This window comes from Podarcis gaigeae, assembly GCF_964106915.1.
Source record: "Podarcis gaigeae genome assembly, chromosome: 12".
Taxonomy (NCBI): Eukaryota; Metazoa; Chordata; class Lepidosauria; order Squamata; family Lacertidae; genus Podarcis; species Podarcis gaigeae.
The window spans coordinates 25,832,943-25,855,560 of NC_139688.1; the positions used below are offsets into that span (position 1 = coordinate 25,832,943).

Sequence of the window (22,618 nt, forward strand, 5' to 3'; positions counted from 1 at the left end):
GGTGCGACGTCACAGTGCCTTCTTGTCCAATGGGGACGCTTGGGCCGACGGCATTATAAATAAGGGCTGCGAGAGGGAGCAGCGGCTTCATTCCGGACGGGGGCGGGGCTTTGCTGAGAGCGCAGGAGCCGTCGCAGGTTGTGCACCATGACTCTGGAGGTAAGGGAACCTGGAGGGAAGGAGCGGGGCGGGGGGAAGCCCTGCGGCGCCTGAAGCAGCGGCGTGAGCGCAGCTTCCGGAGATGGTGGGCTCGCCTGGCGCCTCACCCGAGGGACCTGGACTGCGCCGAGAGTGGAACTTGGTGAGGAGGAGCGGGGGAGGGCGGCTGGTCCTGAGGTTTTGCAGCAGTATCCGGCGAGTGACCTGTGCTGTGCAGGATCGGCTGCTGGGTTCGATCCAATCCAGCGAAGCTATTCTTGGGCAAACCCTATGCCTGCACCGTGCAATCCTATACCTGGAAGGATTGAGCCTCATTGAACTCAATAGAACTTATTTTTGAACAGACGTGTATAGAATTGCTGTGTAATACACTCTTTTAAAAAAAGTACAGAGTAGTGCGTGATTTGGGTTTCCCTATTTGACTATTTCCTACACCTTTTGGTTGGAAGGGAATTCCCCCCCCCAGCTGTTTGGCTCAGGGCCCCCCCCCCCCACGTCACTATAACATTGCACCTCATGTCGAAGTATATAGGTGAGGAATTGAGGACTTAAAACTTTAGAACCTGGACAGTTATAGCCGTGCATTTGCAGCTCCTCCAGCTAGTACAGTGGTACCTCAGGTTACAAATGCTTCAGGTTACAGATGCTTCAAGTTACAGACTCCGCTAACCCAGAAATAGTACATCGGGTTAAGAACTTTGCTTCAGGATGAGAACAGAAATCGCACAGTGGCAGCGGGAAGCCCCATTAGCTAAAGTGGTACCTCGTGTTAAGAACAGTTTCAGGTTAAGAACGGATCTCCAGAATGAATTAAGTTCTTAACCCGAGGTACCACTGTACTGATTCATGAAGCATAATGTGATGAAATGAGTCCCTCCGTCCCCACCCAACCACACAAATGGGAGTTGCAATCCATTTAGTGTTGAAACCATAAACTTGGGCAAGTTTCCGTGCACAGTTGCAGAAGATCTGTGTAATTGCTTGGGGACAAGGCAGGGACCTACCTGCCTGATGGACTGGTTTAGGGTTTCAGCTTTAGAGAATTATAGGGGAGCAGTGGAGAGTCTTGTCTTTCAGGATTTGGGTGCTGCATGTTCATTTTTTGTTCATGTGCTAGCTAGTCTCCACTCCAAGTGTGACTGCACAAACACTTACGGCTTCCTCCATCGGAGCATTTATGGCTGGGGAGCAGAAAATTTTGAGGACTGCAACACTCCACTTGCATGCTAGGATCGGAAGCCGCAGCCTCTTCTCTTTCTGATGTGCAGACCTCAGCTTTTTCCTACATATTCTGCTGGGCCAGCATTAGCATCATGCAGAGAAAGGCTAGGATGAGCTAAAGTGATGCAGCTGGTGAAGGCAGATTCAGCAGCATCATAATCCCTCATTCAGAAGTACTCAAACTCTGCACACAGCAGCTCTGCTTAACTGCCTGGATTTTGGCTGAATCTTTCGCAAGGGGGATTTGAGGACTACAGATGATTGTTGTGTAACATGCAGTCTTTGTGACTCTGCACACAAGCAAGCCACAGCCCCCCGCTCCAATTTAAATGAATGGCTGCTAGCTTGTTTCTTATAATGCCATCTAGATGTAGAAATGTAATAAAGCAACGGAGCAATTTAGAATTAAAAACACAACTGTATTCAAACGTGATTAGCATCCAGTTAGAATACAATAGTTTTTCCACATCAGTTGCAACTGTAAATAGATTTTAAGATTTTTTTGTTTCTTTAATAATAATTGTATGCCACCTTTGTGATTTAATGGGGTTCCCCCCCCCCCATAAATGTCTTTTCCCCAAAGTGCATGGCCATGTAGGGGCCGCCTTCTCGGTTTTGGCATTCCAGAAAGGATGCTGCAGCATGCAGTCAGTCAATTGCAACCTATTTTATACATTTATTTAGGCAATTCTATATTGTGCAATCAAGCTATGCCTTCTGGGTGAGCTGTAATATGCTATTTGCAAAAGAGCTCACAAGGTGATTACAGAATATTTAGGGATACCTAATGAGATTACATATTCGTGGAAATTTTTTTTTAATGTTTCAGTGCCCCTGTAACAATACAGATCTTCTTTCTCCTATTCAAAGTAAGAGCATAAGTGACTTTATGCAAACAATCCTGAATATAGTTTATCAGATAATTTCAAAGCACCCGCACTAAGAAGTATGAGATTTTATGTTCTTAGCTAGAGGGGGAATTTACTGGGATTCCTTCTTTTTACAAAGCCATTGCCACCCTGGTTGGTATCTTTTAAAAAGCACAGGTAGGTCTGCATGCTGAAAAGGACGTCAGGGTTACATTGCACAATAGCAATCCCCCCCATGCTATTGCCCCTGGCAGACCACTTTTGAGGTGATAGTGCAGTCCTATGAGTAGTGCAGTCCCAGTAATCAATGGGGCTTACTTGTAAGTATACAGTATAGCATTGCAGCCAAAGGGTACTTTTAAAAGCATTGATTTAGGCCAGTGGTTCTAAAACATTTCCCCTCTAGGCCACAGTTTCAGAATAATAATAAAAAATGATAAGAAAATAAACTGGAAAAGAAATACATTGGAAAACAAAAAGAAGCACTCCTAGCAGTGCTTGATTTTGAAAATATAGCCATATTCTGCATATAAGAAAAAAAATATTTTGATACTATATTATCTTATACTATACTACACTGAAATTTTAAAATTTGATTGTTCTTTAATCTTCCCACCACACTTGACATCTCCTCCTGTAACACCAGTATGGGACCCCATGCCCTGTTAAGGCCACTGATTTAGGCTGTGTATAAATCATTGGGTTTAAAGTGTATTCTCTGGCCCCTGGAAAAATCACTAGAACTAATTTGCGCCTCACAGGCCTACAACATGAAGCACTCTTTAAAAACTACAGTTCCAACGATTCTTTAGGGAGGGGAAATGTCTTTTAAATGTATGATGTGCATGCTGGGGTGGGCAGGCTGCACAAAGTATATAAAAAAACAACTACTGGACTAACTTAAGCACTCCTTACTGTTGCTTGAAAAACAGCTCCTGGTGATCAAGTTTGTAATAATCCTATTGGCTATTCGTATTCTCTGGAACTGGATAAAGGTAAAGGGGCCCCTGACCATTAGGTCCAGTCGTGACCAACTCTGGGGTTGCGGCGCTCATCTCGCTGTATTGGCCGAGGGAGCCGGCGTACAGCTTCCGGGTCATGTGGCCAGCATGACTAAGCCGCTTCTGGCAAACCAGAGCTGGGCACAGAAACGCCGTTTACCTTCCAGCCAGAGCGGTACCTATTTAGCTACTTGCACTTTGACGTGCTTTCAAACTGCTAGGTTGGCAGGAGCAGGGACCGAGCAATGGGAGCTCACCCCATCGCGGGGATTTGAACTGCTGACCTTCTGATCGGCAAGTCCTAGGCTCTGTGGTTTAACCCACAGCGCCACCCGCATCCCTCTGGAACTGGACAGTTCACCATAATTTTGTGGCAAGCTTTTTATGGCTAGGTGTAGTTAAATCTACTATTCTAATATTAATAGAAGCATGTGGGAAGAAAGAATAGTGAGAATTAATCAACAGAAGGGTGGGAAACCAACTCTGAATTTGTAACGGTATTTGTATCAGTGGGTCTAAAATAGGATAGCATGAATGAATGAATGGATACTATGGTTACACATAGTGGACACAGTAATGAATGGGTGCCCTGTTATAACTGCTCTGTAATGGAACACAGTAGCTCATTGTTTAATTTCAGTGAGGTTTATAGTTGTTTCATCTAATGAATGTTTGTTGGGGGGAGAGGTTATGGGAATTTAAGAGTTGACGACTGCATCTTTGTGAGCCAAGGATGTTGATTAAGAGTCTGGATTTTAGTGCTGGCTGTCTGCCTATTTGGAAAGTTTCATACTGAATTATTTGTTTCTTTGCAGTACAGTATTTTACTTTCTGATAGGAGAGACAGGTTCCTTATGACACCTTTGTTAAAATAGTCACGATGCTTAACCTGACCTTTATTTCTCATAACAGACATTAGAGCACTTGTGAGGAAAGAGCCCGATTGATTTGCCACAGGCTGGCATGCAGTTCTGGCAGGATCATTGTGTCATGAGCTTTGTGCAAAATGTGCATCCTACTGCTCATGCATCATGCATATAACTGTAGGTCTGCCTGGATATTTCACAGTGCTAATCAAATAAATAACTTAGCAATGTAGCCATTGGGGCATAGGTAATGCATGTCAGTTGTTGGCAAAGAAGGGTCAAGACAAGAGCTGTACTACATATAGTGGAGCAGTATCTCCTTTCCTGCATCACTGTAATGCGTCTCTTGTGACTTAGAATCATAGCAAAGGCAGATGAGAGAATTATTGACACTGACTCAAGGTTACCCTGAAGTAGCAGAATAAAAAGATGCTGGGCATGTCTTGCTTTTTGTAAAATTAGCTCTGCTCTAAAGGGGAAAGGAGATTGCTAAACCATGTGGACTCTAGACTAGCATCTTTATTTTTAAGGGGGTTTTGTGTGGGGAAAAGTGGCCAATGTGTTATATAAATGAATATGTAAAACTAGTCAAGTTCTTCATTTAGAATTCTTGAAACATGATCTGTGATTCTTGGAGACTGACAAAGAGAACCGAAAAACAGACTTTCCAGTCCCATACATTTCTCTTTTTAAAAACATCATTGTTGTAGGAGCCAATTCACAAAAATGTACACTCGCTCTATCCTTGAGTTACTAGATTCACTTATTCAGAGCTTCCTGCTCTTGGGAGCTGTCATTAGTGCCACACACCTGGTCTTGAGAGGATTAGGGTGGAAGAAGTTGTTTGCAGCCAAAAACCATTCTCTCCCACCACCCATGGGAAGGAAACCTTTTTCTATAAAAAATAATATTGAACTTGGGATAACTGTCTTTTTTCAGCTCAAAGACAGAGGAACTTGGGTTGTTGATTGCGTGCAATATGTGGTTCCATCACTAGTGTGGTTATATGACAATGCAAGCTAACTGAGCATGCCCTTTATGGAGAAACAGGGGAGCAGAACTTTATCTGAACTTATCTGTGTTTCACATGTAATGTAGTTCTGACCTCAGTGTAGTCAAAAATCAGTAGAGCTGACAGAATATTGAACAAATGGCAGCCATGAAGCCCAAAATGAGGCCTTTTGGCAAGCTCATGGGTAGGCAAACTAAGGCCTGGGGGCCGGATCTGGCCCAATCGCCTTCTAAACCCGGCCCATGGGCGGTCTGGGAATCAGCATGTTTTTGCATGAGTATAATGTGTCCTTTTCTTTAAAATGTGTTTCTGGGTTATTTGTGGGGCCTGCCTGGTGTTTTTACATGAGCAGAATGTGTGCTTTTATTTAAAATGCATCTCTGGGTTATTTGTGGGGCATAGGAATTCGTTCATTCCCCCCCCGCAAAAAAATATAGTCTGGCCCCCCACAAGGTGTGAGGGACAGTGGACCGGCCCCCTGCTGGAAAAGTTTGCTGACTCCTGGGCAAGCTGCTAGCTCACCCTAGCCCGCCTGACAGAAATCTTAGGATAAAATGAGCATAAACCTGCTTTGTGGTGGAACACTGTGATACTGATATGGAAATAATAAAACCCCATGCCTTTTACTCAAATAAACCTGGGTAGGTAATTCCAGTCTATAAACATGCTTTAAAATCAGTGAGCCAAATTAGCCCCTTGCTGATCATTAAAGTGTTACAGAGAAATAAACCTGCATTAAGGCTGCCATTTTATACCACCTTCCTGGGAGCAGGTCCATTGGGACTTTTGAACCAACGTGCATAGGACTGAGAAGTAAGTGGTTTTAAATATTGGTCTTATCGCAGACGAGCATATTCTGGCCTGGTAGTATAATGTGACATTCTTGTAGCCATGTCAGACTGAAACCTTACTTCAAGTGAAACCTTATACCCAAGAATAGAAAAATACCAAGGCAAACAAAAAACAACCCAGCTTGCTGAGAGAGCTGATATTGAACAGACTTGGAAAGATGTCCAGTGTCTTCAGTATCTGCATTGCAGCTTACACAGAGAAAGAGAGTGAGATTCAAGCGATGCTGCAACTTGACTGCATGCAACTTGACTGGTTGCATGGGAAGCTTCTTAGCATAACTCGCTAGTAGAGCATTTGTCTTGTGTTTCAGAAGGTCTCAAGTTTGAAATGGCATGACCAGGTGGGGCTCAGAGAGACTCCTCCCTGAAGCATCACACTCCTTGGAAGCAATATATGGCTGTTTTAAGTGAAATTCCTATATATATTTTTTTGCCTCTCTTCAGGCCGACTTCAACACTGTGGCAGAAAAAGTAAAAAAACTAAAGACCAAACCAACTGATGATGAACTAAAAGAACTGTATGGACTCTACAAGCAGTCGACCGTGGGAAATATTAATATTGGTAACTTTGTACATACCTACATGTTTATATATTCATTTCAAAGATACTTTGCATGGGTTTTTATTGAAACTTAGTTGTTGTCTTTTGGCAGAGTGTCCTGGGATGCTGGATTTGAAAGGCAAAGCAAAATGGGAAGCATGGAACCAGAAGAAAGGTGATGGATTTATTACAGCTCTTCATTATTCTGATTCAAAACAATGTCATGTGAAAATAACAAATAAGGCATAGTAATAAAGCTGATTTTTTTTCCCCTTTACAGGTATGTCAAAAGAAGATGCCATGAAGGCTTACATTTCTAAAGCAAATGAGATGATAGAGAAATATGGACTGTAGATTTTCTTTGGACAATTAGTTCAAAGGCAAGGGCACTATTCATTTTCAGACTGATGTGAACATCATTATTTGCAATAAACTTTTTTCTTCTTTGGACATGGCTTGTTTGGATCCTCTTTAACCTAGTAATATTCATGGTTTTGGCTACTTAAATATTCACAGCAATCTTCTCCTTGCCCATGTCAATATAAAAGTTTGCACTCACGCGGTAGGAAAATAATAATTCAACAACTTTGGGAATGGCAGTGATGTTAGGCTATTATAATACATCTGATTAGTTCTACTTACAGGAAATACTGGTAGCACTTCTGTTCCAACTAGTGACACCAGAGATGCGGAACCTGTAGTGCAGCTCCCATCAGCCCTGCCAGTGCTGGCAGTGATAGGAGCTGTCTTGCACTGATGGACCATTTCAGATGGCATAAGGTTTTGAAATTGTGCATTTACACCTACACACCCATTGCAAAAGAAACACAAAACCACACACAAACTTCTCAAATGTGATAAGTTGCTTCTGGTTGCATGCAATTTCCTTGCCCGAAAATCAATTTACCTATTAATTAAACGAAACACTTTCTTCTTTAAAAGAACAAAATATTCCAATTAACAGGCAAAAATTTAATAAAGACTGATTGCAATCAAAACGTATTTGCAACTTATGACACAGTCCTTAAAATGTGAAGTAATCATCTCTGCTTCCGCAGATTTCATCACACCAGATTATCAACCGCTGTTACATCTTGAGATTTAGGAGGATATATTTGAGTTTTGGAGGAAGCATGTAGAGTCATACCCAGACAGGCCTCCATTGGCCTCATGTACATGACTGAACAATGTCTAATTAGAACAAGGATCAATTAAGGCCAAATGCCACCTCATTTCACTGCAGCTTTAGAGTCTTAAATTTTTGGACATACATTTATTTTGCTGAGGAGGTTGCTGACTAATGATTCTGAACACGTAGCGGTGGGAGGGAACTAGAATGCTCTTTGAATGTTCTGGTAGGGGTAAATCATTGAAGAAGGCTGTTGCTGATGGTGATATTTATCTGCCACCCATCTGAAACTTCTCGCCATGTAGGAAGTGGGACATGCTGAACTACTTCAATGGACTAACCAGTTCTTGAAATCTCAGTGTTTTTTTTCATGAGCTGTAACTGTTTGGGATAAAATGGAAATGGTTAGCCTGGACCTCTGCCAGAGGAACAAAAAAATATCCAAAGGAACGACTGACCTAATTCCAGATAAATTGCAAGAGGTTCACGTTTATGTAAGCCCTTCAGAAACAACATAGCGATACAAATATGCAACAACTTGCAGTGAGCTGTTCCCATTCTTCCAAGCTTGGTTCTGAACTAAACTGCTATAACACCCTGCTTATTTCTTTGGCCACAGTGAACATTATTCTACAGTTCAGGAATCTCTTTAACTGAACGTGTTCTTACATCTACTGAACAAAGGATTCAATTGTCTCAACACTTGCTTTCCTCTCCAAGTTTAGTTTACAAGTTTGGAAAGAAATTGGATGTGACTTGCACAACAAATTCAATAGAGCCATTCAGGGACCTACTCTATATTCATGATAATGTGCCCATTTGATGCCTGGTTGGTCTTTTTCCTTGAAACGGGTCTGGAAACTCCAGTTGCCAGTACAACACGATAGCCCTGGGAATTGCTTTACTCAGTAATTGGATGCTGTTTCATTGTTACAAAACCATTTAATGTTTCAAAATTAATAATTTTTGCCCTTTGCACAGGACAGAAAATTGCAGTTCACTGTTTTGTAAGAAGCTTGAGAATTTTCCCATGTAAAAGGTCTTCAAGTGAATGGACTTGCTGTTTATGGATTGTAAAAGGGGGGAGAATCCTAAAATAATTTTCTGCTTTCTAATATGTTTCTTCTGGCCTACCTAATGATATCTACCTAAATTTCTTTAGTGAATTGTACTTCTAATTTGAGAAATACTTACCCATCTGCTATTGAATTGTCCCTTTTGTCTCACCATGTGCAATATGAGGACCTTCACTGCCACTTGAAAGCAGATAAATAAACCATTAAATAACACTGGGCTTTCAGGCAGATGAATCTTTTCCTTTCTTTAAAAACAAACAAACCAATTGATGCTTTCATTTAAAATAAAATTCACTGAGTCTTTCAGAAGAGCCACTTCTATTTCAGATCTTCAATTTAGGTATTACCTGGTGTAATAATAGCAGTATTGATAATCTACATTAGCAGTTACATTCCCAGGCTAGGCAAAAATCCTCATTGGCCAGGGCCATGATGTCACCACCTTAAGGGCTGCAGTGAACATCAGCACCTGCAAAGAAAACACTGGTAAATATACCATTGCTACTGCCTGGGAGAGGACGCGGGTGGCGCTGTGGGTTAAACCACAGAGCCTAGGATTTGCCAATCAGAAGGTCGGCGGTTTGAACCTAGCAGTTCCAAAGCATGTCAATAGGTACCGTGTTTCCGTGCGAAGCTCTGGTTCGCCAGTAGCGGCTTAGTCATGCTGGCCACATGACCTGGAAGCTGTACACCGGCTCCCTCGGCCAATAAAGCGAGATGAGCACCGCAACCCCAGAGTCGGCCACGACTGGACCTAATGGGCAGGGGTCCCTTTACCTTTACTGCCTGGGAGAGAAGTTCATTAGTAGCAAGGTTGCATCTGTGAGTCCTTTTTTTGATGGGCAGCAAGGCTGTGCAGTAGCAACTGGTCACACTGCTAGGGCCATTTGTGACTCAAGTTTTTCTGAATGTTTAAAGGCTCCCTTAAATATGGTTAAAGACTTCACCCCCCCCCCCCAATGAGGATATTGGGAGTGTGATGTCATAACAGGAGATGGAATTCAGCAGGTAGGTCTCTCCTAGCCCAATACAGCAATATTGCAACCCCAACTACAAAAGCAACATAAATCTGACTCCACACCTTGCTTTTGAATATATATGTTTTCATTTCTAATTTGTTTCTCTCGTTCTCTTGAATGCTCAGAATTTAAAAGTCACTAATTTAGATTGCAAGTTCGGCATTCTACAATATCAGTTATGCTCTTTCTGGCTATCGCAAGCAGGTTAATGGAGTCACAAATACTCATCCAACTTGCTGGGCAAAACATCCTGATTTATTTATAGTGCGCTAAATGATGTCCACTGTTGCAGCTATGACCAACAGACAGAACTTAGAAGTTCAGAAACTGCCAATACACACGTTTTTGTTTTTTAAAGTAGGCAAAGAAGTCAAATGCAGAGGATGGTTTGAAAGAAAACAACTACATATTTTAGACAAACTAAACATAGTATAAGATTCTGCTGAAACTCTGGTAAGGACAAAAGATTTCAAAGTACAGTACTTGCGACTGTTGTAGGCAACACTGCCATCTTGTGGACATTCCAGCTGCAACATGCCCTACAGTCTGACTGTGAGAGGTTGCTGTTCTCCTGCGTGCTTCACTTAAACCACATGTACCTTTGCTTAACTATGTGGAAATACAACAGGGAGCTGGAACTAACTGAACCATCCCTGCAGTGGTTGCTGGTGCTTTTTGGGGCTGGGGGGGTGGAAGGCAGGGAGACCAACAGTAGGTGCAGCTGCTCCCTGACTGGTTGTAAAGTTGGCTGAGAGGTGGAGGCTAGTTGAGGGCAGACTGTGATGTGATATACTGAGGTTGATTCAACAAAAAAATACTGCATCAGGTCTGCTGGGCCACCAGTGAACTTTAAACATCTTAGCATTTTGCCAACTGATGGATGCTGGAAATGCAGACAGATCTGAAGCACCCCCTGTGGAAAGCCTCCCCCCACTCCCCGTAGATCCTTTTTCAAAGGAAGTACAAACCAGAATCAATTTGGATATAGTAGGTGTCAGTTCTACAATCTGTCATAAGGACAAAAAAGAGGCAAGGCAAGGCCACACCAGAAGCAAATGGAATAAACTTCCAGTACGTACTGGAAATACAGATATGGGAGACTGGATGCGAGACCATCTGCAGTTGGAAGACCATGAGAAGATCTAATCCAAGAAACTATTGACAAGTCACATGTAAAATGAAGGAAGTTGGTGGGAGTGTAGAAACTGGAGATTTTCAGACTGATTTTCTGACTTGGTTTGTTTACTTTACCTCACATTTGACTAATTACCGATCAATTAGCCACAGTTTGATAAATACCTGAGAAGAACCTCCATAGCTCATTTGGTAGAGCAACTATTTTACATGCAGGAGGTCTCCGGTGTCTCCAGGTAGGGCTGGGATTGGAAGGGACTGTTGTTTGAAATCCTGCCACACAATTCTAAACTAGTGTAGTACAAGTCAGCTTCCAATGTTTTGATGACTGACTGGCAGAAATATAACACTGTACAGCAGACCAGTGGGTCCATATTGTAGAAAAAGAGAAAACAAAAACCAGAATAAACTTAACATAACATACGAGAGCCAATTGTGAATGATCTGCCACCCTGCCTAGCTACACCCTAAGTCAAGCCACGTTTGGGGGTGGCAATGACCCAACAAACAATGGGGTTTCCACATTGACACAATGATTATATATGTCAATGTCAGGTAAGCTGGGTTCCAGAACTTTATTTCCTGAACAATTCAAAACACTGCAGGCTGTACAGAAACAAGATGCTATTTAAGCAGTGGGGTCTCAGTGGGAATGAACTCACTAGAGTTTGTATGAATCTTCCAGTGTGACATGATGGTTAAGAGTATTGGACTATGACCTGGGAGACCACCAGGGTCCAATTCCCCACCCAGCCATGAAGCTCACTGGGTGACTTTGGGCCAGTCACCATCTCTTAGCCTAACCTACCCCACAGGGTTGTTGTGAGGATGAAATGGGGAATAGGATAACCTTGAGCTCCTTGGAAGATAAAGGTGGTATATAAATTAAGTAAATAAATGGTTAGGTAAACCACATAGTAAAGATTACATTTGAAATTCAAAGCCTTGCCCCAAGGCTATTTTGCAAGTATTAAAAATGGCTTGTGCTTTAAATAAACATAAATACATGTTCCCTTAAGAAATATTAAATGCTATGGATTAATACAGATACAAATATGTTTAAAAGATGGCCTGGTGATCTGAAACAGGCAAGATGCAAAACTCAGCAGTCGGAATTGTCATAAAGTTTGTCAACTACGCATTTCTTTGTGGCCCACACTTCCAAGAAACAGATGAGCTATCAAGACATTTTATTTATATGTGGCAGATGCCTTTCACCATAGTTCAAAATGAAGACTGGAAATTAATTTGAATCTACCTTTTCCTGATGTGATGATAGCACATTATCCTGCAGGCAATCAGACTTGGCTAAATGATGATGTCACAAAGCCAGCTTGGAAAAAGGCCAGTGCTTCATACTTTCACTTTGAATGGGTGAACATTTCCCTCTTTTTGCAAGGCTCCAGAACAATAACTAAAATTGTGAAGTTTGGGGCAAACAAGGTTTCTCTCTCTCTCTCTCTCTCACAAACACACCAGTTTCAGCTGAGGCTTAATTTTAGCTTTGATTGTGTTACAGTACTTATATAATTGGTATTAGAAATGTTGTAGAGGGCCCTACTAATATCCTTACTAATACAACACCAAAAGTAAATTTCTGAGATGCGCAGACTAATTTATATACACTGTTCATGGGAATACCTCCATACCTTTTGCAATCTGTAGTATAGGTGTGGTAATAATTATGGTTGCATTATATTGTAGTTGTCATGCATATTTGTTAATGTTTGTATTCTTCTGAATAATATCGCTTCCAAAAAACTCTAATACCTAAGGTAAAGGTAAAGGGACCCCTGACCATTAGGTCCAGTCGTGACCGACTCTGGGGTTGCGGCGCTCATCTCGCTTTACTGACCGAGGGAGCTGGCGTACAGCTTCTGGGTCATGTGGCCAGCATGACTAAGCCACTTCTGGCGAACCAGAGCAGTGCACAGAAAGCAGTACCTATTTATCTACTTGCACTTTGACGTGCTTTCAAACTGCTAGGTTGGCAGGAACTCTAATACCTAGGATCAGAAAATCTACACATAAGACATCTATAAGAAAGTTCTGAAGGGAGTCACCCGGAAAGAATTGTTAGGGGGCATAGGCGCCGACTCCATGGGGCCTGAGGGAGCCCGAGCCCCCTCAAAAAATCGTTTGGGGGGGCTCTGCCCCCCAATAATTTAAGAAAATTATTACCGTAAATTTCGCTCTATAACACACAGATTTTTTCTCCTAAAAAGTAAGGGGAAATGTCTGTGCGTGTTGCTTTCCTGCATTCTGCCTCAGGGTCTTACTGCCCTCCCGCTTCTGTTGCTGCGTTTGCTCAAACTCAACAAAGAGCAGGGAATCCCCTGCCCTCCTGGCAAGCAGAGGGTTAAGGAAAGGATCGAGTCCTTCCTTCTAATTCTTTCCTAGTCACACTGCGTGCAGGCTCCAGCCCACCACCTCCTCCTCTCCGTGCTCTAGGGACTCGCACATGCAGGTGGGAGAGAGAGAGAGAGAGGGCTGGCTTGGGGGGGGGGGACTTTTGCCTTCCTTTCTTCCCCCCCACCCCGTTAAACTCCTCCCCTGCATTCTTAGCCAGCTGCTTCTCCGCACACCCCTCTTGTGCTTCTTGTCCCTTCTGTGTTTTTCCTTCCCTCCCCACTTAAAACGTGGTGACAAAGCATGGATCCACATGGATCCTCAGGATTTTTGCATTGGGTCACCCCAAATTCACCATCAGATCACATAGCATGTTCATGGCTACATCTTGCACCAAAAAAATCACGCACCCACTGTTGCCTAGGGTCACAGTGGTGCAAAAACGTGGTTACAAAGCACGGATCCACATGGATCCTCAGGTTCTTTGCATTGGGTCACCCCAAATTCACCATCAGATCACATAGCATGTCCATGGCTACATCTTGCACCAAAAAAATCACGCACCCACTGTTGCCTAGGGTCACAGTGGTGCAAAAACGTGGTTACAAAGCACGGATCCACATGGATCCTCAGGATCTTTGCATTGGGTCACCCCAAATTCACCATCAGATCACATAGCATGTCCATGGCTACATCTTGCACCAAAAAAATCACGCATCCACTGTTGCCTAGGGTCACAGTGGTGCAAAAACGTGGTTACAAAGCACGGATCCACGTGGATCCTCAGGATCTTTGCATTGGGTCACCCCAAATTCACCATCAGATCACATAGCATGTCCATGGCTACATCTTGCACCAAAAAAATCACGTACCCACTGTTGCCTAGGGTCACAGTGGTGCAAAAACGTGGTTACAAAGCATGGATCCACATGGATCCTCAGGATTTTTGCATTGGGCTACTCCAAACGCACTGTCAGATATTAAAAATCTTTATAAAATAGAGAATTAAATACATACAGAATGTTAAATTTTCAGTTTTGAAATATTAGTACTAGTTTAGTACTGTATTTCTATATTACTATAGTACTGTATTAGTTATTTTCAAATACTTAAATATTTTTAGGGTGTAAGACCCAATTAAAGCCCGTTATTTACATACAGTATTACAGTATTTACATACAGTATTAGGCATACTGTATTAACTTTATTAACTGTATTAAAGCATTAACTTTGAGATATTATATTTATTTAATGAACCCTCAGCCTTATTCAAAGTAAGCTTAAATTAGCTATTTCACTTATTAATCAAAGTGCTATTACTGTGCGACAGCAATATTTTATGTTTTATTCTTTTAATGATAGTTTAGGATTTATTTAAATATCATTTCAGTCTTTTCAGAGCTATATATTCACTGCTCTGTAATAGTCTATAAGCATAATTGTTACTGTAAATTAAATTAGCTTTTTATGAAAATACCGTTCGTGTTTTTGTTTTGTTTCTTTTTTCAAAGCCAAAAAGTGTTTCAGGCTTGTCGAGTTTCCCAGAGTGTGGAGTTATAGAGAGTCGAGTTTTCGGGGTTCTAATGTTGATCATATGACTCTAAAATACTTTTAAAAAACTTTAAAACTCACTAATTTTCATCTAAAATTTAGAAAACTTCCCGGGGCAGGACCCCGGTATGGGCCCCCCCCCCAATATTTTTTATAAGTCGGCGCCCCTGTTAGGGGGAAAGAATCACATATCAGATCACATCAGTGCCTATAGACTGCACTAGGAAAACCATGCACCAGGGGTTCCATGGTGTAAAAGTTTAAATAGCATGGATCTTCTGAGCTTCCAGAGGGGACCCTCCCCAAACCATGGTGTGTCCCACGGACTCAAATGTGATCCGTAATTAGAAGTTTTGGCAGCGGTAAGAAACCCTTAAGATTCTGGCTTTGTGCCTCTGGCTGCAGCATCAGCAAGCACAATTGCGATGTTTACAGTGTGTACCGTATATATCCTGTGGACACCTGGATGCGCTCTTCTTTTAAGAGTCGCTGTGAGTGGGTGTGGGAAAACCTGTTCAAAAACCCAACGAAATTCACGGGGTTCGTTGCGAAACTCCGCCTGAAAGTGCTTTTTCTTTTCGGTTTTTTTTTTTATTTTCGCGCACCGCTTCTTTAAAAGGAGCACGGCGTTTTAATAATAAAAAATAAGGAGCAGGTGTGGCGCGCAGCAGCTCTTCAGAAATGTAGCAAGTGGGTCGGGCGACGCGGAGCTGGAATGCGTGCGAGCCGACAGACAGCGGGGGCCGCCCGGACTGCTCTGCTTCCCGCCCCGCGCAGCTGCTCCCGGTGCCCCCGGGTCTCTCCCTCCGCGCCGGCCCTGCCCCAGCCCAGGCGACCCAAGGCCGGCCTCCAACCCGCCTTGCGCACCGCGCGCTCCGCCTTGGAGAAGCCCCGCCAGGCGCTGGCACTTCCTCCTTCCCAGCAGGCCTGGATGTGGGGTAAAGGTGAGAGGAGAAGCGAGCCAAGAAGCAGAAGACTCCGCCTCCCGCCGCTCCCGCCTGAGCAACTCCGGCTTCACTGTTTGGGCTGGAGGCCGAAGGACGGGCGGCGGCGAAGACCCCGACTGCTACGCGGAGGCCTCTCCGAACGCGAAAGCGAGCAAGCAGCGCGGCCTGCCAGGCGCCGGGGCTCAGGTAGGGGGAGGCAGCGCAGCGCTGTGGGAAGAGGAGGAGGAGGGCGCCCGGGCGGGGTGGGAGCCCCGCAGAAAGGTGGGGGCGCCCTGCAAGTGAATTTTTGGGGGTCTTGCTTGCTCCCCTGTCTCCTTCCCTCACCGTAAGTCGCCTGCTGTTGTTTCTGCAGCTCAGCAGCCAAAGGCAAACAAACTCGACACTTTGCAAAGCGCAACCCGATGAATTCTGTAAACAACAATAACGCGAAAACAGGCAAAGTTCGCGACGGAGCGTGACAGAGTTTTGTGCTATTGATTTGCTGTGCAATCAGCCGTCCTGGTCTAGGGCTGACGCCAACAGCAAAACTATTTTAGCCCACTACTGTCCCTGCAACTGCTTGCTGTAGAGCAACTTGGGCGCAGGGTACCTGACCGCGAAACTAGGGTTGCCTACACATTTAAAGCATATTTCCCCTCCCCCCCCCCCGAAAAAATCCTGGAAACCGTGGCTTGTTAAGGGTGCTGCGGATTGTAGGTCCGTGAATGAACGACTGTTCTTGGGGTTCGTTTGGGAGGGGGGAATGTATTTTCAACGCACAGTGTGTATATGCAGCCTTCTTAAGCTGTCAGCTGCCTTTGTAGTTTTACTTTTTGGGAAGCACTTAGGGCGTATGAACAAGAAATGATAGCAACGTTGTCAGGGTTCGGGAAGAAAGTGAAGTGTGTGTTTCTCAATCGCCCTGCAAAATAAATGCCTTTTAGATTACCTTTTGCAAAGGTGCCAGGCAGACAGAGCACACAGTCAGGGAACATTTTTGCCATGGGTGCCCAAGATGCTTCACAAAAACCAGTAAAGACTGGCTTGTTCTGGACTTGTGACACAACAACCTACTGGTGGTAAACAAAGGGCAGGGATCGAAATAATATAATGGAAGGTTGTCACAAAGAGGTATCGTCATATGTACCACAGAGGGAACATACATGTTGGGTAAACCCAATTGAATATGATATTAAGATCATGATGTATTATTACTATACATTAATTACTATAATTCATAAGCTGCACAAGGTGGTTTGGTTGTACTTAAATTTGCATATCATTATCAACTTCAGTGTCATTGAGAGCCCCTCTAGATTACAGTCATACCTTGGGTTACAGATGCCTCGGGTTGTGCGATTTCGGGTTGCGCACTGCACCGAACCCAGAAGTACAGGAACGGGTTACTTCTGGGTTTCGGCGTTTGCGCAGAAGCACTGAATCGCGATCCGCAGATGTGCAGGTCGCGGGTTGCGAACGCTGCAGGTTGCAAATGTGCCTCCTGCACGGAATCATGTTCGCAACCCGAGCGTCCACTGTATGATCTTTCAGAAGGGCGGGATTAATACCTTTTTCACTAGGCACACCCAGGACTTGGAGTTCTGTTTCCCATTCCCACAGATTAGAAGCTTTGCTGTGAGGGAATAGCTTTGAAGTTTTGACTTTTAAAAAAAGGTCTGTAGAAGATATGCACTCCAGCAGAAGGAGAGCGTGAAGTCTCTGGAGTAAAAGGTATGATTGTTTTTAAACAGGCAGGGACATTCAAATCGACTTGGATCGTGGGAGAGGTTTACATTGTAAATGACCCAAGTAAAATGAATTAATGACAGATCAGGAAGTGCAATCAGTTCATAGGAGTCTGATTATTTTTATTTTTTAAAAAAATACTGTTTTCTGCAGATCATCATGGAAAACCAAGTGACTGATTCTTCCGAAGAGCGTACATTTCAGTATCAGAGTTCACTCCCTTCACTGCCCGTTCCTGCTCTCGACGAATCTTTAAGGAAGTACCTCGATTCAGGTCTTAAACAAACGTTAATGTTTATTGTGGCTAAAGACTTAAGTAACATGGAAAGAATAACCTGCTTTTTGTCTGCTTAGTCAAATAACTTCATGCATGTTAAGAGTCTGAAAGTACTAAGGATTTTGAAACACAGTTACTATAATACATTACTTTATTTGCAGAGTTAGCACGAAATGTACCAGGATGCTTTCAATATTTAAAGCACATGAAGTCACAATAAAAATGTTTGTCACTGAACTGTGCAAAGGTTGTAAAGCATTATCCAACTCTGCACTTTCTAAAGTCAAATGGGAGCAGCTTGAAACAGTGACAGTGTCCTTGTTAAAATTACTTGGTTCCTACCCAAGACAAACAACCTTCAAAATACAGCAGATTTCAATATACTGAAGCTGTAAGTGACACCATGCTTAGAAACAATAATTAAGATGTTAATAAAGAACTTATTATCAGGTAATTGTGTATAGGGTTGCAGCCTAAGAGAGTACTATTGAACTCCGTGGCGGTTACTTCTGAGTAGGATTAAGCTGCAAATGTAAATAAATTTGTCTAGATTGTCTAGTATTTCGAACTAAAATGCCTATGAGATGTTACAGTTTAAAAGCCAAAAAATAGCAGTCATTACTAGAAGGAAAAAAATATTTTCTTATTCCTGTTACAAACCCTATAGCTTTAAAAAAAAAAGTTCCTTTTAACCTTAACTCTCATATTCACGATTTAAAATCAGGTGAGTTGTATCCACTGAGGGTTGGATACCTTGGTTGGAAATAAAATAGCTCCCATTGATTGCTTGATCGACTAAAGCCGTAGTTGATTAATATTTGCAACCCTTATTGTTGTAAGTTTTCATTTTTCATGAAACATTATTAGAAAAGAATGGTTGTTACCAAGGACTTGCATACTTCTTCTTTTTTAGCAACACTTCTGAATCAAAATAATTCCCACTGAATATCTTCCTAAACATTGGGTATTTATGCCAATGTATAAAGTTGTCATTGTACATTGTGCCTTTAAGTTTAATCTTTTAAAAGTTTCATAGTCCTAAGAATCAAATAGCTTCAGATTTCTCCAGGCAAGCACTGTAATGACTGTGTCCTTAAGAGTCAATTTACCAGCTACACCAGCCTGTTGGAATGCTCCTTAGAATTGCAGTGTAAGTCTCTGACAATATGGAGGCTTGAAAGAAGTTCAATAGAAAACAAGCAGACTTGGTAAATGGACGTAGGATTGCCAGCACGATTTAGCAATGGTGGATAATCACTGAGTGATTATTGCTGCCCGACTCTTCCATGGCTCACTGTTTTTTCTTCAGGTGTAATAATCTGAAACCAAGCCAGGGAATAGGGTGTGCATGGTATTTGGCTCTATTCTGATTTGGCAAAAGGGTAGGAGATAGCAATTTGCAGATTTTACAGTACAGAAATAGCCCTGGCTCAGTTATACTTAAAATATAGGCTTGGCAAAATATTCAAATATTGCCAAAGGACTTGACCATGTCGTTTCACTCTTCATCTTCTCAGGATTAGTTGTGGTGACACTTCTTCTCAAAGGAAAAAAACAATACCTTATATCTATGATATATCTACTGAACACTGGTTACTGTTCAGGCTCAATGTGAGCTTTCCATTTTACTTTGAGAGTGTAGTGACTGCAGGCTACCGTAATTCACCCAGGCATCTTCTTAGTCTTGTTAACTAAGCCACATGTGCAAACTCTGTCCATTCCAATAACATTGTGTTTCAGTTGATACTGGATGGTAATGGAAGTTTTGTTTGTGGTTATTAATTTATAACAATTCTTCTGCACAGGTCATTTAGTACGACAGAGATGGGTTTGCATGACCGAAAGCAGCAGAAATATGAGATGATTGGACCCTTACTGAACTCAAAGCATGGGAACCCCCAACAAAAATTTAAAATTTGGCAAAATATTTGGACTTAATGATATGTATTGGTATAATTTGGAATAACTAATGTGGTATGATTGGATTGTTAAATGGAAAGTTTAATAAAAATTATTTTTTTAAAAAAAGATGGGTTTGCATGTATGAACCTGCAATGTGTTTGTCTCGTTAACATTCAGCTGTTAAGAGATAACTATTTACAGATACTGTCAGCCATGGCAGTTGGTTTTTTGTTTGTTTTCTATACACTGATTTTGAACTTTGGAACATAAATGCAACTTGGAAGTACAGTCATAAAAAGGTTCAGAACATTTTTGTTTAACTAAACATTTGTGTTTTGCAGTGAGACCTTTCCTAAATCAAGAAGAATATCAAAGAACTTCTGACATAGTAAAAAGATTTGGAAATGGGATTGGGAAAGAGCTACATCAAAAATTAGTTGAAAGAGCTAAAGTGAAGAGGAACTGGGTATGTTTTAAGAAAGCTTGCATGGTTTGCTAATTCATGCTGATAATCAGTTTTCTAATGAAAGACAAGAAAAGGGTGCAAGGCTTATATCTTAGAAATATCAGTCATTGACTCAATACTTTGATCCTTACTTATACTTCTTCATCTCCTGTTGTGGGATGAACCACACATTCTAGCAGAATTTTCAGGACAAAACCCTCTTTTTATGTGTAGAAAACCAGCACAAATGCATAATAACCAGATCACCAGTTCAGTTAATCAAAAATACTATACAGTGGTACCTCAGGTTAAGTACTTAATGCATTCCGGAGGTCCGTACTTAACCTGAAACTGTTCTTCACCTGAAGCACCACTTTAGCTAATGGGGCCTCCTGCTGCTGCCGCGCTGCCAGAGCCCGATTTCTGTTCTCATCCTGAAGGAAAGTTCTTAACCTGAAGCACTATTTCTGGGTTAGCGGAGTCTGTAACCTGAAGTGTATGTAACCTGAGGTACCACTGTATTTTGATTTCCATCCCACTGAAGTCAATAAGTCTTGCAGAGCAATCCAATGCATGTTTACTCTCTATTGAAGTCCATCTGTGTTCAGTGGAATCATGTGTGCATAGGAGTGCAGCCTAAATTGATATAAGACCAATGCTTCACTTTAATTGTATTGTGGATCAATCTGGAACAAACATTTTAATGTGCTCAAGCACAGGCTGCTTTGCTTTGGTCTTAAATTTGTTGATTGAAGAAGAGTTTTAAAAAAATTGTTACATAATAATTCTTAAACTGGATTCCTGGTTTGTGATATTTTACCATTTCATATCTAAGAAACAGAAGGAAATCCTTTTTTCTTTCCTATTTTAATTGTGCAGAGATCCATATCAGGGTTTAGAAAATGGAGACAGTTTCACGTGAAATTTTAAATGCCATACTCAATATCTTCCGAAAATTCAAGCATCTGTTACTTAAAAACAAAACAAAAAACACTTCAGGTGTAGGATAATCCTATGTAGAGTGCTACATTTATAGATTCTAAACATGAGATAAATGTCTGATGTCCACATGTTCATTGTTGACCACAAGTAAGGTTTAACTGCTAGAAATGTTTGTTGTTTAGTCGTTTAGTCGTGTCCGACTCTTCGTGACCCCATGGACCAGAGCACGCCAGGCCCTCCTGTCATCCACTGCTAGAAATGTTAGCAAGGGCCAAAGCCCATTTGCATTTCCAGATAGTTGGACCAGGCATATGTGGTCAGCACATTGCTTGGAGCATGCACGGACCTCTGTGTAAGAGTACGAAAAGCAATTTAACTAAAATATAATAGGAACATGTTTTATCCAAATAACTACTTTAGGCACATTTATAGATATATAGATATAGATTCTTTGCATAGGAATCCCCCATGCCACATCAGAAACTGAGTCTCCCTCTACTTTCAAATGTTGTTTGTTGTGTGGCATGGATGGTGGCTGTTTGATCCTTATACAGTGGTACCTCTGGTTATGTATTTAATTCGTTCCGGAGGTCTGTTCTTAACCTGAAACTGTTCTTAACCTGAAGCACCAGTTTAGCTAATGGGGCCTCCCGCTGCTGCTGTGCTGCCACCGCACGATTTCTGTTCTCATCCTGAAGCAAAGTTCTTAACCCGAGGTACTATTTTTGGGTTAGCAGAGTCTGTCACCTGAAGCGTATGTAACCTGAAGCGTATGTAACCTGAGGTACCACTGTATGCCCAACCCTCTTTTGATGTGCAGAACTACTTGTGCCGATGCCAGTTATGAAGCTATACTTTCCCTGAGGCCATTCGGCAGAAGACAAATCTAATTGTCAGAGCTGTGCTCAAGGCTCCTTATGCTCTTAATTGCTGTTTCTTTTCAGCTGGAGGAATGGTGGCTGAATGTGGCCTATCTTGATGCACGTTTACCAACACAAATCTATCATAATTTTGGAGGGCCAGGCCCTTACCTCGAACATTACTGGCCACCCAAAGAAGGGACTCAGATAGAAAGAGGAAGCATTGCTGTATGGCATACCTTGAAATTCTGGGAACTATTGAGAACGTAAGAAACTTAAAAGCACCATGTATTAGTTCTTATATATAAGGATGATACTGGTCACTTTTTTGGGTGGGAGTATAAATATTGCTAATGTTCATTGCTGAATGTAGTCCCATTTGATTGTTTGAGGAGTTCTGTACCTGCTTACTTGGGAGTAAACCTCAGTAAACTCAATGGGATTATTTTTGAGCGGACATGTATAGGATTGCACTGTCTGTGTCCGTGTCTTGGAAGTCCAAACCTGTGTTGCTTCAAACATATATCAGCTTCTTGTGGATTAAGGCTGCAGGCTGGAGTAAGTCCCATTGAACTGTACGGCACTGCATGCAAGTTAGCATGCACAATAGGAGGCTGTAATTGTCATAAAAAGAGAGAACAGAGGACACCTCACTAGTGTTTCCTAATGAGCAGATAGCTTTGCTGACTTAGGTAAGCGATTCTTATCATGGGCTATAGAAAAATGGTATAAGGGTTCAGAA

The 22,618-nt window shown here is 42.2% G+C and overlaps 2 protein-coding genes and 1 long non-coding RNA gene across 4 annotated transcripts in view; 2 read left to right on the forward strand and 1 right to left on the reverse strand.

Moving 5' to 3' along the window:
• ACBD7 (acyl-CoA binding domain containing 7) lies at positions 1 to 6,970 on the forward strand. Its single transcript, XM_083705164.1, has 4 exons — positions 1 to 159; positions 6,424 to 6,541; positions 6,633 to 6,695; positions 6,801 to 6,970. The coding sequence occupies exons 1-4, from the start codon at positions 148 to 150 to the stop codon at positions 6,872 to 6,874; spliced, it is 267 nt and encodes an 88-aa protein (XP_083561290.1). The 5' UTR covers positions 1 to 147; the 3' UTR covers positions 6,875 to 6,970.
• LOC310828107 lies at positions 6,701 to 17,145 on the reverse strand. Its single transcript, XR_014556676.1, has 5 exons — positions 16,654 to 17,145; positions 9,288 to 9,511; positions 9,073 to 9,194; positions 8,844 to 8,970; positions 6,701 to 8,030 (listed from the first exon to the last, which is right to left on the reverse strand). It is a non-coding gene; the product is annotated as an uncharacterized lncRNA (long non-coding RNA).
• CROT (carnitine O-octanoyltransferase) overlaps positions 15,568 to 22,618 on the forward strand; it is a 24,825-nt gene continuing 17,774 nt past the window's right edge. The window contains exons 1-4 of one of the 2 annotated variants that reach the window (XM_083704912.1): positions 15,568 to 15,911; positions 17,604 to 17,724; positions 19,971 to 20,095; positions 21,961 to 22,142. In XM_083704912.1, the coding sequence (XP_083561038.1) occupies positions 17,610 to 17,724; positions 19,971 to 20,095; positions 21,961 to 22,142 (422 nt within the window). In that variant the 5' untranslated portion in view covers positions 15,568 to 15,911; positions 17,604 to 17,609. Of the gene's footprint in view, positions 15,912 to 17,298; positions 17,436 to 17,603; positions 17,725 to 19,970; positions 20,096 to 21,960; positions 22,143 to 22,618 lie in introns of those variants that run through there. The other variant, XM_083704913.1, reaches the window with a different exon arrangement.

Excerpts from the sequence above, each read along its gene's own strand:
- ACBD7 (XM_083705164.1), top strand. Across the intron at positions 6,542-6,632 it reads CGTGGGAAATATTAATATTG|AGTGTCCTGGGATGCTGGAT; the intron begins GTAACTTTGTAC and ends GTCTTTTGGCAG. Across the intron at positions 6,696-6,800 it reads AGCATGGAACCAGAAGAAAG|GTATGTCAAAAGAAGATGCC; the intron begins GTGATGGATTTA and ends TCCCCTTTACAG.